At 48.5% G+C, this 18,032-nt stretch overlaps 1 protein-coding gene across 1 annotated transcript in view; it reads right to left on the reverse strand.

Annotated features, from left to right (window-relative positions):
- The window catches only part of ADAMTS16 (ADAM metallopeptidase with thrombospondin type 1 motif 16), a 178,028-nt gene that overhangs the window by 12,585 nt on the left and 147,411 nt on the right, over positions 1-18,032 (reverse strand). The window contains exons 19-21 of the mRNA XM_037988699.2: positions 4,451-4,652; positions 4,154-4,348; positions 1,801-2,025 (exon numbers count right to left, since the gene is read on the reverse strand). Of these exons, the coding sequence (XP_037844627.2) occupies positions 1,801-2,025; positions 4,154-4,348; positions 4,451-4,652 (622 nt within the window). The remainder of the gene's footprint in view (positions 1-1,800; positions 2,026-4,153; positions 4,349-4,450; positions 4,653-18,032) is intronic.

The following is an 18,032-nucleotide window of genomic DNA, read 5'->3' on the forward strand; positions in this document are numbered from 1 at the left end:
CAGTGCAGGGACCCAGGACAGGGTGGCCTGGAGAGGAGGATGAGTGGGCAAACCGGGAAGAGGACTCATGGGAGAGTCCAAGCAGGGACTTCTCTGTGGACAGGGGCAAGAGGTGGGCAGAGAGGGAAGGCTGGACATTCACTGCGGATAGGGTTATTCCTGTGGCACCAGGCACCACGCTGATCATTTGGGAAATGTCTTTGGAGAGAGACAAGGACCTGTGAAAGTTTTTCTGAGTGACAGAGCACAAGCCACAGCCCAGTGGCCTCTGGAATCAGATGCTGGAAACCATGGAGGCCCAGCTGGAGTCTGCAGGAAAACTCTTGGTGATGGGCGCCTTGGTGGCACGATCAACGTAGGACTTCACCTTGGGTGTGTTGGGGCAAATGCCACCTGTTATGGTCACGCAACCCTGGCGGGGGGCGGAGGTGTTTTGATAAGGTAGGAAGCAGAAGCACACGCATGAGCTCATTTTTACTTGCTTTTTAGCAACCAGCATTCAGTCCCCATGACAACAGGCTCCCATCGGGTCAGGTCTTTGTTCTGCTGCCCTCATCCAGGAAAGGCAACCTCTGTCTGCCTCCCAGAAGTGAGGATACAGGGCAGAGGGCCCCGGGCAGCACCATCGCTGGGACCCAAGGACCCCGACACAGTGACTATTCTCCGAAGCCAGACGACTGGCGTGTGGCCCCCATTGAGCCGGTGAGCTTATGCCTCTCACCAGCACTGTGGGGGCTGACTCTGTGCCTCAGTTGCCTCATCTGTGAAACAGGGATGATAATGTCACCCCCTTAGAGGGCTAATAGGAGAGAGAAAGGAATTGGCTCAGAGCAGCGCCAGCACACGGGGCTCTCGGTGGGGCTAGCTGTTGTCCCTGTGCTTATTCCTCTTCATTCCACTGTGGGAATCCCTCAGTCCCTGAGGGCCCAGTTAGGGACCCTCATGAAGACGGGCAAGACAGTGAGAGAGCGCATGTAGGGGCTGCTGCCACACACAGTCACTCCTGTTCCCTTCCACCTGCTTCCCTCCACCTCCATCTCTCCAAAACGAGAGAATCAGAGCCAGCGCCTCTGCAGCAGGCAGAGAACCTCTGTGTAAATTGGAAAGAGGCTCACTCTCCCAGCCAAGAGTTGGGAAAAGAAGTCCAGATAAAGTGCCACTCTGCTGGGCAGCCAGGAGCCAGTGCACACGGTTGTGGTGAGCTGCAGAGAACCGAGTATCAGCCTTCGGAACTCCTAAGGGGTCTGGGCCTACCACGACCTGAAAGCAGAACCGCCAGCAGAATCGAGGGGGCGGAGCGAGGCGCAGGCACAGACTCCCACGAGGATGAACACAGAAACAAAGACCCCAAGGAAGGAACCCCTGCTCCATTGTGGGTGTGAGGCTGCCAGGGACCCGAGCAGGAAACAGCGAGGGCTGAGGGTGGGCTGAAAAGAACCGTAAACTTACAACCACCTATTTATTCCAGGGCCCACATGCCTTTCGTGTTCACACTCATCTCTGGGGAATTCAGCCCAGATTTTACCCAAAGCATTGCATTTCCTTATACTTAATTGGGTGACATTTAGAGGAAAACACATGTGCCCTAAAAAATTCAGCAACACTTGGAGACCATCCTCAGAAAGCCACACCCACACCCAGGAACCAGGCTACCCGCACACGCTCTGGAAAGAAAACCTCATGCAGTGGCTTGGCCGGTTTTGGGAAAACACCTTCGCAGAAGCATCGCTGGGAGCCACGTGCCAACCCCAGGCCCGAGCTGTGCTCGCCCACTCTCCAGGAACCGAGCGCCTCCCCTACCTGAGACCACGGTGAGGCAAACCAGCTGCCCCTCGAGGGTCCTGCAGCAGCAAACGGGGGGTGCCTGGGGCACGGAAACGGGGCACAGGCACGTTCCAGCTCCAGGCTGGGCTTCGGCAAATGCGAGCACTTCTTTGAGGCCAGCTCTCGATACTTTCCGGAAACATACTTTTCAGCACATTTTAAGAATCTTTTCTGTGTTCCTCTTTCACATGTCACAGAGCACTAAAAATAGGAGAACAAAAGATGTCGATGAAAAAAAAAAATCTCTTTTTTGCAAAATCTGTGGGTTAAAATATCAAAGACACCTGCTTGAACATTTGTATAAGTGTGAACATTCAGTGAAAATCGTTGAACCTTAGCATTTTTAAGAGACATTATAGAATCTATCATTAAAAATAAGAGGACCTTGAGGGCATCATGGGGCATAAGTAGGGGCAGGACAGTTAGAAACCATGAAGGGAATAATTGTAAAGCTACCGTTTCACTGGAAAATTTAAATGTTGGGCTGTCATTGCTAATGGAACATACTGAAACTTAATACATAAGTACACGTGGTAACTACCACGGCTCCACTCCATAGATTGACCCACCCAGCTGCAGTGATGTTAGTTCCCAAAGCAGGGGCAGGTAGAAGAAACTCAGGGCTCACAATCTTCCCTAGGAATCCGGGTGCTGCCTGTGAGGAAAGGAAGGGTGCATGGAGAGCAAATCCCTTAGCTCCCCACTAAGGCAGGCTCTAAGCTTGAGCTGCTCCAGTTGCAGACACCCTGGCTTATGCAGAGGTGCCCTGTGCAAAGTAGCAGCCCAGGCAGGAGGCTGCAGCCCCCGCTTGCCGGGAGAACACACAGGAGCAAGGTACACTGTCCCAGCACAGACTGGGCACGGAGGGTCTCTGGGGCAGAGGTCCTGGCTCCCGGCGTTGCTCTCTCCTGCTGGGGTAGAGTGGACGATGTGCAGCTCCAGTGCACCTCTGGCTGAAGTGCCCTCAGGTTCCCCAGCAGAGAAGCCCAGGTGGCAACACCTGCCCAGGTCCTGACCTCACATTCACATTTTTAGGCTTACAGGTGTGCTTTTTGTGCATCCTGATGGAAGACGGAGAGGAGTTGGAACACTCCTCTTGGTTGCTTGCTGATCCAGGCCTAAGAGAGAAGCTCTGGCATGCGTGTGTGTGTGGTGTGGGATGTGTGTGTGTGCATGTATTAAATTTCAGGGCAAGGACTGTCTACCTGGACACAGCCCACAGATTATATAGCCCATGTCACTTATTTTCTGTAGACTCTGCCTCTAGGGATATGTACCCAGGGACCTGCGTTTTCCAATGACAGTACATTCAGTTCTATGGGACACTCATTCCTACCCTCCAGGTGAAAGAGGACCTGAAGTACATTGTTACCAATGGCAAGCTCACTTAAGCGAGCAAGGGTGCTCTTATTTTTTAGTGACAAACTGAAACAGTGTCTCAACAGGATTCAATGCCTTGCTTGGCACTGCCTACCAATCTGAACAAAGTAGGCATCGTTCGAGGGTGGGGAAAACACAGTGCCTGATGAGACCTGGGTCCCTCCCTGAGGAGCATGGTATCAGGGAGGAGCTTTCTTCCCACAACTGCTGTAGCAATACAGAGGCGCAGCTCTGGGTTACGGTAATCTCTCAGTACCCCGTTCAGACAGGTTCATGCTTGGCTGGTGGTGCTGTTACCACGCTGTGGGGTGTAAGATTTCCGAAGCGCTTTTGGAACCATTTGGTCCAAAGCTAGTCATGAAACCATCAGTATTCCAAACTAATGATTCCAGTGTTATTCCCATGATGAAGGGGTCCAGGACAGCTCCTGAATGGTGCAGAAGAAAGGGCTTCCCAGCCTCCTGCAGCACCAGGTGACTGATTTCAATAAAACTAACAGGAGAGTTTCCTTTCACAAACAGAACAGCTGCCCCCGGAAACTTGTCTCAGGAGATGGGTACTGTTTCTTTCCAAGCAACCCATGTTCTTCTGGAATGTGGCTACACCTGCCCAGGAGTTATGTGATCCCCTATTCTCACGCTCACACCCCCTCAATCCTCTCGTCCCCTGCTCCACTCCGGACCAGTGATAAGGACATGGATGCCACTGTGTGAGATGCCCCCAGGACATGATTCAGAAGCCAAAGGAAATGAAGCAACCCCATGAAGTTGATGGAAGCCGAGAGGGTGGTCTGAAGCTGGCAGACCAGAAACTTGGCAGTGCAAAGAAGTCAAGAAGAGATAAAAAGAGAGAAGAGAGAGGAGCGGGAAGAGGAAAACCAGGAGAGAAGAGGCAGTCCTGGTGGGGAAATCTGGTGAACCTTGCTCCCCCGAGACCAGGGTGCACCTACCTGGGACCAGGCGGACACCAGCCACTGCAGCTTTTTGGGCTTGTGGCAGCGCTGAAGTAGACAGGCTTCATGCATCCTGGGCTTGGGCTCTGAAGTGCAGACAGTGTCGGGCAGCAGCTGCGCTCTGGCCGAGGGGTTGGTGCTCTTACAGGCCACTGCCCGCTTCCTCCACCCCTTCCCACAGGTGTGTGAGCACTGCACAGAACAGTCAGGATCAGCACCCAGCAAGGACCACGTGCAACACAGCAGATCATGCAGGGGACCTGCCACCACCCATGCCAACCCCGCCCAGGTTACCTCTGCCCAGGGCCCGGTGCTCCATGCCGGTGGGCAGCTCTGAGAGTTGCAGGCCTGCCTGGTGGAGGGAGCAGGCTGTGGGCACAGGCTGGCTGGGACTGGCTCTGAGTCATAGTGCACGCGCCGTGTGCACTGCACCGGGCGGCTCTGGGCACCCCCGCCGCATGTCCGACTGCAGGCACTCCAGTTCCCCACGGACCAGCTGGGCAGGGACAAAGAGACCTTGGTGAGGGATGGCTCCATCACTCTGACAGAAGTGGCCCCACACCTGATGTGGAGGTGGCGGCAAGATTTCCCAGCCACGGTCGTGTGTGTGCAGTTATTTTCAGTTCCGCCGTTCCCGGGTGAGCACTCCTGCCAGAGCCTCCCTGCGCCTGCTGTTTCTCACCTTCCTGATCCTGATTCATGCTATGCCATTCTTTCCCCTCCTCTGGCTTTTGGGTTCTGGTGGACTTGGAAAAGACCCTATTCGGCACAGTGTGTCTGTTCTCTTCTTTTTTAAAAAATGCAAAATTTCAAACATATAAAATATAACACATCTATGGGTTCCTGTCCACTCAACTTTCACAATGTCAGTGTATGTCCCCAACCCCTACTGCATTTTGAAGGTGATTCCAGACATGAACATATCTCAGTATGAATCTCTAAAAAATAAGGATGTTTAAAAAACATAACCATAATATCATAACATCTAGAGCACTAATGATTCTTTAACATCACTGAAGAGTTAGTGTTCCAATTCCCAGCTGTGTCATCAATATCCTAATTTGATATGTTTGTTTGAGGAATCCAAATAAAGTCCAGACTGTGCAACAGATTCACATCTTCTCTTTCAGGCTTTAGGCTTTCCCTTAAATTTTGTTTATTTTTATGTTTGCTGTATTCGTTAAAGAAAGAGGATATTTCCCTTACTGAGTCTTCTACAGTGTGGAAGTTGATTTTTTGCTGATTACAGGATTCTTGGAATTACATCTCTGTGATGTTGGTTCTTGTGTTCTTCTGTCCTCTATTTTTAATTCTTTAGTAGTTTGTTCTAGTGGCTTCTTCAGATTCTGGTTCAACTTTCTCATACCATTATTTCGTAAGTGATCACGCATTCTTCCAGCAGGAGGCTCAAGATGTCAGAGTATCTTTCTTTCAATTTGTTAGCAGCGGTGGATACTTGTAAAGTGTTTTTCTTTCCTGGTGATAAAAGCATACCCCGTCAACATGCATGTTGTCAGGTGATGGGGTGCGGAGTGAAGTTGGAGCCAGGCTTTGTCCAGTGGGGTCACCTTTGATCGAGACACTGTGCCTGAGTGTGTCTACCAAGCCTCAGCTGGTTTTCACAAGCCCATCTGCAGGAGGGACTTGGTGTGCACCTTGGAGAGGTTGTCAAGAGGAAGGGGGAATCATGGCCCCACAACAGGGACTCACTGGGACGGAGGGCTTGAGCTCCCTCCTGGAGTCACTTCTGAGGACTTGACGATTTCCATTCATGTTAATTTCCCTGTGCAAACCCCTGTGGGCCAGTCACAAGGGGATGGGAGGGGAGCTGGCTTCCTCACCACCTCCTTGCAGCACATCAGTGCAGGGCACCAAGGGTCCCACCTAGGGGTTGCCTGCAAGGCTCTGCCTGCAGCTGTGTCTGTGCTGAGGACCCAGGGCAGGGGCATCCTGTGTTCCACTCTACAGCATTGCTGAGTAGAGGTAGGGCAACAGTGACTTGCTCCTGAATCTCAGGGTAAACCTGAGGACTTGTGAAGATGCCCAGGCTTCTCCTTTGACCCTCCATCCTGTGCTCCCACACTGAATCCCACAGTCAACCTCAGGTTTAGGTGTCAAAGCAGAAGCCCAGGGAGCTTGGCCAGGAACTCCGGAGGTGCCTCTGGCAGCAGCCACGGCACCTGGGAGAAGTATTCTCGAGGATGGCATTTGTGGACCCAAGTTACACAGAGAGAGACAGAAAGGAGAAGGGAAATCCACCATGATTCCTCCTACGAACATCACTGCGACGATTTCCTCACTCCTGCTTCCGGTGCTGTCTGTGTGTAAACATATTTTTAACATGGTCAAGAGCAGGCAGTATATGCAAGTTTTATTCAGCATTCAAAAAATTCATTGGCTAGGCTGGGTGTGGTGGCTCATGCCTGTAATCCCAGTACTGTAATTCCAGGCTGAGGCAGGAGGAATAAGCCTAGGAGGAAAACTCTTAAGCCTAGAAGCTTGAGATCAGCCTGGGCAACATGGCAAAACCCTGTCTCCCACACAAAAATTACAAAAATTAGCTGGGTGAGGAGATACACAACTGAAGTCCCAGCTACTCGGGAGGATCACTTGAACCCAGGAAGTCAAGGTAGTGGTGAGCTGTGATTGTACCACTGCACTCTAGCTTGGGTGACAGAGCGGGACTCTGTCTCAAAAAATAGAATAGAATACAATAAATAAATAAAAATAAAAATTCATTGTCCAAAACAAGCGTTTTTCTTATACTTCAAAGCCTTTATAAACACATTTCAGTGTTTCTCTAATTCCACAATCTGGATCGAGGTATGCAGATATCTAAGTAAGAAATACAGACAAAAAGGTTCGGACCTCAAGCTCCAGGAGATCCAGGAATATCCTGAAACTGCCTCAGTTCTATGCATGCCTGGCTGGACGTGATTTCTGAGCAAAATGATGAGGGCCTCTCCTCAAGTTCTCCAGGGAGTCTGTGACTCAAGTAATTTTAGAGCCAAGGTTTGGACTCTTCTGAAAGTCCCGAGGATGAATTAGGTGGCAGAACCTCGAAGGAGAGGGAAATTGATGGGAAACAGAATTGATTCCACCCCGAACATACCACATGACTTACGGCTTTCAGATCGAGCACCATGATAGTTTTACATTCTTTGGTTTGTAGAAGCTTTGAATTATTTTCCACCAAGTGTTTTTACTGAAAAGATTCAATTGTAGTTTTAAGAAAATTATGAAAAGACTAAAATGTAAATTGTGTCCACATAAAAAGTAAACATGTCAGGGTTGTAGGAGTTGCCCTATATGGATTGTGGTAATGCTTCAATTTTTCAGTGTCAACAAGATTAGTGTTTTTTCTTTAATTCAATGTTAAGCCACCTAAATTACATATCCTCATTATGAAAGATTGATTATTGGCTTCCTGGCTGTGATAATTCTGCAGGTAAAGCCTCTCGGTTACTCTGTGGCCGCTTCTGTGTGCTTTCCTGTTGTTTTTAACTTTCCTCCCATTTCTTACATTTGCTCTCTCAATCATGCAGCCTTATAAATTACAATGGGTGTTCTACACTGTGTTGGCTGTTCAAGAGCTTTTCACACCGCCTCGTTAAGTCTTCTGTCTCCACCACCTTAAGACGTTCCAACTGGGTGGATCCATTCTCTGCCTTCTCTCTTAGCTGCACATCATTAAAACAGTCCTCCTGAACAAAGCTCCTTCATACCACATCTGGAAACACCAAGTGTCTGTTTTGTTTAAAAAAACCGAGCTTTAGGGGAATGTCTTCATTTCAGCTCATGAATGAGTCAAACTCCACGCAAGCTTCTGTGCTAATGTCTGAGGGTTCCACGAACGGTAATAAGCTGTGTTCAGTAGCTCACCAGTGGCCACAAGGGTTCTCATTTTGTTTTGGTTTTCCTAAGTCCACCAACTGGAAGAATGCAAAGTGGCTGGTATTACCCAAATCAGTCAGTTTCCAAGGCAGGACTCTGGAGACTCAGTTCCCACTGACCCTCAGGACCTCCACTGCCCAAGGCTCCCTCCCAGGGTGCACCTTTGTGGCTCTCAACACTGCCCAGCAAAGTGATGGGGTTTATAGCCTTCACTGAATAGTCTACCTAGGATTTCCTGGTACCATCTAATCAATATGCAATATCCCTAATGCCAAACAGTCTTTAGTCATTTCTCAACAAAATGACTCCCTCTTCCCCATTAAAAAAAATTCAAATGACATGTTGGCTTTTGCATGTAATGCTTTCTTTGAAAATGCCAGTTTCCAAAAAGGGTTTAGCAATGTCCCTTGTCATGACGCACCACACAAGCAGATTATGTGTCCTAACGACAGCTCAGACGCAGAGGCCAGCCCTGGGCTGGACCCGAGCTGCTGCCTAGGGCCCAGCCCCACCAGGGCAGCCGTGTTCTGCCTGCAGCTTTCACATCAGCACGTCTCCCTGAGCCTCACTTTCAGAATTTAGTTTCAGTGTCTTTTGTCTGCTGATTCTTTTTGAAATTTCACCATCCAGCACTCTGTGGTTCTATTTTCAAGAATAACTCTAGGAATCCTACACAGGAATCTCTCATAACACAATAAAGACAGAATAACAATGGGGCAGAACCCTTGTCACGGCACAAGCCTACACGAGGCATTGATGAGGGTCAGGGCTCCAGCTGCCAGCTGGATTTAGTCCAGAGGGATGGGTGCTGGATGCCGTGAGATGCAACATTAGAACACAGCATTCATTACGCCGTGCCTCTTCAGCATCGGAGTTAGACGTGGGGACTCCTGACTTCCGCATGCTGGTGTGTGGGTCACAACTTCCCAGTAGGCTGTTCTAAATGAAACCGTTCCTGTCACTGACTATACCCAGATACTCATACACTGCAGACTCAATGGCCCAGGGGTCAAGACAGCTGCCAACATGGTCTGACAGGATCAATATTGCTTGGTTTTCGAAGACACAACAACCTTGTCTTCATATAAAATAGCAGCATCTTCATGTGTATAATTTAAGATCTAATGTAAGTAAATTGAATGTTTTAAAGATAACAATGCACATTCAACAATAAACAGGTGACAACTGGAAAAATCTGCCTCTTCCACAGGGAAAACATTAGTTAACAAATTAACTAAGAGTGCAGGCCAGCTGTAAGCTGAAAGCACAGAACCCAAGATCAGCAGAACTTGGGAGACACTGATGTCCTAAGCCTGTCTGATAGGTGGCCAAGGGTCTTTTTAGCTTGTCGTCCTCCTCGGCTGGCTTGGGGATTTACTATGGGTCTAGGACAAAGGATGCTTCATCAGTATCACCTGGTGCCAGCTACACTTCAAGCAAGTTCAAAGGTAGAAGTCCAGCTCTAAAATAAACAATGATCTCCATGACCAAGTACACAAATGAGCACAACAGGTAGAACGAGTTATTAGACAGATTGCACTGTGCCCACACACGACGCCTTCTGGAGCAATGCACACCAGTCTCCAAATCCTCCTAAAGTCCACCAGTCAGTACATCAGAAATCACATCCTCCAAAAACCCAGCAGTCAGGACATCAGAAATCACATCCTCCAAAAACCCAGCAGTCAGGACATCAGAAATCACATCCTCCAAAAACCCAGCAGTCAGGACATCAGAAATCACATCCTCAAAAACCCAGCAGTCAGGACATCAGAAATCACATCCTCCCAAAACCCAGCAGTCAGGACATCAGAAATGACAGCAACATGCCCGCCCATCCCTCCCAGCTGCAGTTGGTTTTCATAGATGCTCCTGACACTGCCTGGCAGGGCAGTGCCCTCAGACTGTCTCCTGGGAGGTATCCATCTAGGAGTTAATGCCAGGGTCTGGCCTGGTTTTTCACATGGGAACGGACAGCCCATTTCTGATGACTGGTTGGTGAGGATCAGGGCCCAGCACCTCAGGGCTCGCTGTGAGCATTTGGAAGCTTGCAACTTGACAATCACTTCGTTTTCTTCAGCCTCAAAGTCAAACCACTTTGCCTGACTTGTGAAACCGAAGGACAGATTTACAACGAGCCAGACAGACACTGAATTGTTTTCACCTCTAAATGCAGGATTTCTTTGCTGAAGCACACAAAGCCAAACTGAGGACATCAAAGCTCCCCGCAAAGGCGGCGCTGTGGGCGTCAACTTCAGGGACTGTGAGGAGCCAAAGGTGTGTGAGGAGTTACTACTCTGAGGCCAGCATGCCATTTTTACCAGGTTTTCCTGTCTCACCATCCTGTCATCAGATCTTATCTTCAAAGGAATCAGTATGATCTACAGAGCTTTCAGTGATGGGGGAAAGACAGGAACATGCAATTATGAGACACACAGACCAAAGAAACTGACCTTGCTTTTCAAAACAGACAGCCTCAGTAATTCCCTCTTTCAACAAAAACCCCTCAGCAGAGGGTTCCTCTGCAGAACCGTGGGGGGCTTTTGCATTCCCTTTTAAAAGGGAAACCAGTCAACTCTAAATGGCAACAGCGCTCTGGTTCTTGGGAGGCTGCCCCTCTGCCCACTTTCCAGGGACGACTGGAAGAAAGAGCAAGGCACTCTACTTTTTTCATCAGAGTAAGAGGTCTTCTCTTCTGTCTGGTGTTGACTCCTGCATCGTCTCTGCTGTGCTCCACAGCCATATACGCCATTGCTTACAGACCTCTATGTCTTGTGGGTAAAGGGCATCCAGAGCCAGTGGTCCCCATCTTTGCCCTCTATGCACCGGGAAGGGCTCCAGCATTGATCACATTTACCAGCCTTGTCTTCTGTATGTGGAGACCAAGCTCCCAGAAGCAAGGAGACGCACATTTTACGGCCACCCCCCTCTTCAAAACAGCACTGCTGTCACAATCAGAGTCATTCCTGCCCTGCTCAAAAGAACAGGAGTATTTCGCCCTCTTCAGGTTTCTGTGCTGGAAGGGCACCTCTCCCTTGCTGCTTCTGTGCCCCTTCAACACCCACCCATTGAGCCAATGGTTTCTACTACAAATAACTTAACTTTGCTGTGGACTAAAAACTCCTGGGGTGGTAACACACAGGTAGGCAACCTAACCATCTAGACCTAATTCCATCTGAGGTTGAGCCCTGTCTGAGTAAGAGGTAACTCCCTCTTTACCAGGCTTAACATCCAAGTTCTCATGCCCAACAGTAGCACAGAGGTGTGGCTGCTGTGGGCTTGCAAACACCTGCACATTCCTGGTCTCGCTCCTGTTCTGTGTGAACCAGAAATCGGATGGCCTCGGCTCTCTAGGGATTAGAGGTCAGGAATCTGAAATTGTGCAAAGCCCCGGGGGCCTGGATGACTGGCAGCTTTGGAAACATGATTTTGGAAATGTAACATCCAGTTCTTCAGAAAATCCCCGAGACTGACCACAAAAGTTCTGAGCTATCCTCCCTTCCCCTTTGTGGCCTCAATTTCTTGTATTAAAGTTGTACTAATTTTATTTTTCAACCATTATGAGGACTAACTAGGATGTGCCAATAAAAAAACTGGGGAGGGCGGGGGAGTCTGGTCAATCGATTCTTCCGGAGGAAAACAGATGCTTTCATTCCCTGTCATTAGCATCTCAGCAAAGCCCAGCTGAGCCCCTCTGAGGAGCAGGCTCTCTGGTTCTGCACAGCCCTAGTGATTTTGAAGAGCGTGTCTGCAGCAGGCTGCTGGCCCACAGCGCGTGACTTAGCCTCTGTGAGTGCAAAGTCATGGAAGCTTGAGTTCCTTCTCAAAGAGGGACCCTCCCAGAACCAAAGGGGTTTCAGACCGGGGATGGACCACAGCTGCTTCCTTATATACTGACTCTTCCAATATTGAAATACAGATATCTGAAAAGTAAAGGTAAAGATCTCCAATATTAACGTTCTTTCAAGCCTCCTAAACAACTCAGCTTAAGAACTGTGGAGACATTCCTAGCCAAGGATGTCCTACCCTCAGGGCAAAATCTTAAACTTCCATTGTATTTGGACATAGAAGGTTGTAATGGATGTACTGATAACTGTTCAGGGTACAAACGTTCTTCTGCTACCCCGACATGGAAGCACACAAGTGGTTTTCCAGGGGTATATAACTTCCTGTGTGAGAGCCCTCGGCTTTGTACTCTCTGGAGGGCAGAGCACTAGAGTATTCTCTGGATCTATTTCTGTGCTAGTGGCTCTCTACCTGTCTGCTCCGTCCATCTCTGGACACTAGATGTGCTGCCTGGATGGGCTCCTCCTTGCCCACTGGTTTACTTCCAGCCTCGTTAGAAACTCTTCTTTAGTCATCCTGAACTGACACATGAGACTCACTGTGCTTCTTCATCCCTTGGCAAAGCACATTGGCGGCCGCCCACACACTAGCTGAGCGCCAGTGGGTGAGGTGCCAGCCTTGCCCAGGGATGTCAGCATCCTTCTGCTGCCACTCCAAGGCTCACAGGGAATGGGCTGAGTCTGTCCTCCAATCTGTTTATGGCAGCTGAACTTGTTATTGGAATTATGTAATATAATTAAATTTGGTGTAGCTCTATGAAACACGAGCATTAGAAAAGAAAAGCTGTTTCTGTGAAAACGAAGTTAAATCTTTGGAATGACTCAGCTGAGACCAGTCATTAAATGGCATTGCTGTCAAATTAGGTGTGGCTGAGACAAAAGTAAAATATTGAGGAAACATAAAAATTTTAAAATGACTTCCCACTCAGATAAATGGGACAAGTTTCATCCTTCTTTCAAGAAACTCAGACTGGAAATTATATGCAATGAGCATGTTCTATGAAATAATCCACTTAGATCCTTCCACAGGCAGACCCTACTCAAAAAACAGTTCGGATCATAATTAAAAGAATTAGCAAATGAATGCACATTATGTCTTTTAAGTGAACATAAATGTTTCAGGTATGTGTGTGCGTTTTTTAAAAATAATTTTTCCCTCTATCTACTTTTTTCATCAGAGTAAGACGTCTTCTCTTCTGTCTGGTGTGGACACCCGCATCTTCTCTGCTGTGCTCCACAGCCATAGAAACCATTGCTTACAGACATCTCGGTCCAGTGGTCCCCATCTTTGCTCCCTCTTCCTTTCCTGCCATCTGCCCTTCCTGTCATCCCAGAAGTGGGGTGCCCCTGGCTTCATCCTCCAGCCTTTTTCTGACCCCACCAAATCACACAGACTCTGCTTCCCGATTTTCCAGCAAAGCTACTCCCTCCTGTGTATCTGACATTCATGTTGGCTGTGTCCAGGTCTGTGATGGTTAATTTGATATGTCAACTTGTCTAGACTGCAGTAGACAGCTATTTAGCTGAGCGTTATTCTAGACATTTCTGTGAAAGCATATTTAGGTGAGATAAACATTCAAATCTGTAGGCTTTGCGTCAAGTTGATGACTCCCATAATGGGGGTGGACCTTATCCAATCTGTTGAAGGCCTGAATAGAGGGAGGTCTCCCCAGAAGGAGGGAATTCTGGGCTTCAGACTTGAACTGCAAAACTGCAACTCCTTCCTGGGCTTCTGGTCCACTGATCTGTCCTGCAGATTTTGGACTTGCCAGTTCCCACAATCACATAAGCCAATTCCTTTGTTTGTCTCTTGTCAGCTAAAGAAAAGGCAGGCTTTTAAAGAAGTAAAGTTAGTTTTATTTAGAAGTCTTATAGAGGACTGCAACCAGGAGAGCCTTTACCTCACACAGGCACTTCCACATCCAATTGGTTCTGGTTCTTTGCAGAACTCCCATATGAGATCCCTGTCATTTTTCACAGGCATTGCTCCTTAATTGTCCCCTTGCTTCTGAGTCTGAGTTGATAAAAGCCAATCTCCACTCTGCTGCCAAGAAGAAGTGTTTTCAGTGTGAACAAGAACACACAGCACTACTATAATATCTGAAATTCTCCAAGGCTCCCCATTTCCCAGGACACAGGGCTCACACACATGGACCTGCGGCCTCCACCACCCCCTCTCTGAATGTCCACAAGCCCCAGTGGGTCAGTGGTTCTGGGAGTTCAAAGCTCCCAGGAAAGGGCCCCTCAGCTGTTAGAGTAAAGATGGGCTGTGTTGTCAAAGATGCCACAGGATGGCAAGTCTCCAGTGTTGCTTCCTTTACGTCCAGACCTAAGGGTTCATTTGGTCACTACAAGTACCTAACTAATATGTCCACTGGTTGCTTTTTTACCAAACGCTCAATTTGGCAGTCTTGCCCTGTATGTGGTCCCTGCCTCCGCAATATAGTAAACTCTTAACCTTTTTTTTTTTTGAGACGGAGTCTCGTTCTGTCATCCAGGCTGGAGTGCAGTGGCCGGATCTCGGCTCACTGCAAGCTCCGCCTCCCGAGTTCATGCCATTCTCCTGCCTCAGCCTCCCGAGTAGCTGGGACTACAGGCGCCCGCCACCTCGCCCAGCTAGTTTTTTGTATTTTTTAGTAGAGATGGGGTTTCACCGGGTTAGCCAGGATGGTCTCGATCTCCTGACCTCGTGATCCGCCCGTCTCGGCCTCCCAAAGTGCTGGGATTACTGGCTTGAGCCACCGCGCCCGGCCAACTCTTAACCTTTTAAAGGAAAGGAACGCAAGCTCACTGCAAGCACATTGGAAAGGCACGGACAAGGATAGAAACACAGCTCCTCACGATCTCAGGACAGAGAAACCCCCTCTCATAGCATCCAAGCTCCCGGACAGACCTGACCGCCTCCGCTCCTGAAACCCAGCCTAGGGTGCTCTCTGGCCAGCTCTTTTCTGACAGTGCTGAAGAGAGACACGGTGATGAAGGGACAGCAAGAATGAAACCACATATTTTAAGGGAACGAAAGAGACTGGTTTGCAGATCAAGAGGAAACAGCATGCAGGAGCTCTGAGGGTTTCGTCCTGGGCAGGAGGCCACTTTGCCCACTGAATACTTTCTTCTCACACAAAGGACTTGCGTGAGGGAACCGAGAAAGGAAGCTGGGAACACACAGCGACACGAGGCAATGGCTCCTAACTGTTCTCAGGTTCAATGCCACACCTATCAAGCTAAGAACGTGCCAGCGCCATCACCAGAAAACCAATGTTAGGAATTACATCTCATAAATTAAAAAAGAGCTAGAAAACCGTGACACCATCAGAGCCTTTTCCTGCCACCTGGACATAGGCCAGGAAATGGCCTGTCAAAGTGCCCTCCACCTCTGAGTCCTCTACTGGGTCCCCTAGACTCACAGGGTCATTGTGGCTTCCATTCCTGTGAGACGCACCGCCTGTGCCTTTCCCTCCATCCACGGCGTTCGCTGTGTTGAAGGGAATGAAGTAAAGCCTGTCATCCCTGTCACAGACGCCATGTGGGGTCCATGGGCCAGGCACCACAAGCCCATGCACCCAGCCAGACCCAATCGAGGGCCTCCCTGGACATTAAGAATGGCTATGAAGAGGGATGACAACAAATATGTCCCAAGAAGGGGTGGATGTTAAGGTAGGCTGTGCAGGAAGTCAACAGTGAAAGGTTATGGTGACAGCAGGGCAAGGAGGTCTTCAGTGTGGCAGGAATGAGGGCTACTAGGACAGGGTCTGTGAAGACACTGGAGGAGGCAGTAGCAGGTCCTGGAGGGTCATGGAGGCCACATGACAGCATTTAGGTACCAAGCAAATGACAATGGAAAACCATGGAAGGCCGGACTTGGAGAAATGTCTATACTGGGTCTGTATTTTATTTTATATTTATTTTTAAAATTATTATTATTATTATTTTTTGAGCTGGAGTCCCACTCTGTCACACAGGCTGGAGTGCAGTGGCACAATCTCAGCTCACTGCAACCTCTGCCTCCCAGGGTTGAAGCCATTCTCCTGCCTCAGCCTCCCAAGTACCTGGGATTACAGACTTGCACCACACACAGCTAATTTTTTGTATTTTTAGTAGAGATGGGATTTGTTCATGTTGGCCAGGCTGGTCTCACACTCCTGACCTCAGGTGATCTACCCCATTCAGTCTCTTAAAGTGCGGGGATTACAGGTGTGAGCCACTGTGCCTGGCCCAGGTTTGTATTTTAGAATGATCACTGTGACTGCAGAATGAATAAGACACTAGAGGAATCTAGGCTGTAGGTAGAAATTTCTACTCAAATCTCCTGAGGCTGCAAGGGCGAGAGGCTGGTGGCTTGACTATGACTAGAGCCTCCTTTCCATTAGAGGGGGCCATGCTGTCTGTCCATAAAACTTACACTTTATAATTTGACATTTCATCAATGCCTCTGTGAAACTCACAGGACTGAGCACACGTAAAAATACTAAACATTTGTTGACCAGTTGACAATGAACATCACCCTCCTCAATTCACAGACACAGAGCTATGTTATTTCTTAAATATAGTAATATATATATGTAAGATATTAATATAGAAGTTTCCTTTTGGGCTCACCATAATGTACCTGTGTTTCAGCAGATTTGCTTTTGCCTGTGGATATAGAAATCCATAAAGTTATAACCAGGCACCAATAGGACAACACAAATCAAAGTTCTTTGTGAAGTCTTGCCCTGGTCCATGACCCTGGCTGGCTGACCGCCCGAGGACAGCCTTCCTGTGTCTGAGGCCTTGCGGTGCAGGGTTAGGGAAGCGGTGGCTCTGCAGTCAGGATGCCTGGGCTCCAATCTCAGTTCCAACCTTGCCAGCTGGACGGCCTTCAGGAAATCATTGGACACCAACGTCTCCATTCTCTCCGCTGCAAAGGGGAGATGGTCACAGTAGCTTTTCTATGCAGTGCTGGGCAGGCTGGGAGGACTAGCAGGGAGGAAGTGCTCAGGAAGGGCTGGCTGTGGTTACCATGATTTCATTCCTTTGTCTCTTCCTCATCCTGTCCCCTGCCTCTTCTCCTCAACCCTCACCTGGGAAAGGGAGCTCATTCACATGTGGTCCACAGGATTCCAGACATTCAGTCCCCCAGGCTGTGTACCAGAGGGGAAGCCACGTTTCCCTATAGCAGTATTATTTTATACTTATTATATACATCCCTTCTGAAAATCAACAAAGAACCACTAAAGACCTGACTGGTAAATATGAATTAAAAAAAAAAATCACAGAGACACAGACATTAATTTTGTTGTATTGCCTCTTAGTGATTTTCTGGCATGGGTAAAAATGATGTAATTATGTGGCCATTACTTGGAAACTATGTGATTTTGAAATATTTACTCTTACGAGAACTATTGAGAAATTTTAGAATTTCTAAAATGAGAAGGACGGGGAGGTTGAAAGAATGCAGAAAACAATGCTCTCAAGCAGCTGTAACTGGATGGATTTATTTATACCTAACGAAAAGAAAGTGAATGCCATCTCAATGATGCCGGAAGAGCCCACACAGGTGTTCTCCACCTCGCCTGGGGAGAGAATGAAAGCAAATGATCACAGTGGGAAGAACAGGCCTTTCATGTCCTACGCCGTGAAGGTTTATAAGGGGAAAGAAAAGACTACCAGTGCCTCTTACAAATCCCTCCTTTCAAACAGAAAAATGATATTAAATGCTTGATTAACTCCCAAGAGAAGCTGCTGAAGCCCACTGCAGCATGGAAACAAGAATTCTAGGGCCTCCATTTTGTGCAACACCTTTTTTTTTTGAGATGGAGTTTTGCTCTCGTTGCCTAGACTGGAGTACAATGGCTCGGTCTCAGCTCACTGCAACCTCTGTCAAGTTCTCATCTCAGCCTCCTGAGTAGCTGGGATTACAGGTATGCACCACCACATCCAGCTAATTTTTATATTTTTAGTAGAGACAGGGTTTCACCATGTTGGTCAGGCTGGTCTCAAACTCCTGACCTCAGTGATCCACCCGCCTCAGCCTCCAAAAGTGCTGGGATTATAGGTGTGAGCCACCGCGTCCGGACTGGGCAACACCAATATTAACATTCCCAGGGAGAAGTGGCCCTTCTGCCACAAAGTTCATGGACTGTGATCACGAGACC

This window comes from Chlorocebus sabaeus, chromosome 4, assembly GCF_047675955.1.
Source record: "Chlorocebus sabaeus isolate Y175 chromosome 4, mChlSab1.0.hap1, whole genome shotgun sequence".
Taxonomy (NCBI): domain Eukaryota; kingdom Metazoa; phylum Chordata; class Mammalia; order Primates; family Cercopithecidae; genus Chlorocebus; species Chlorocebus sabaeus.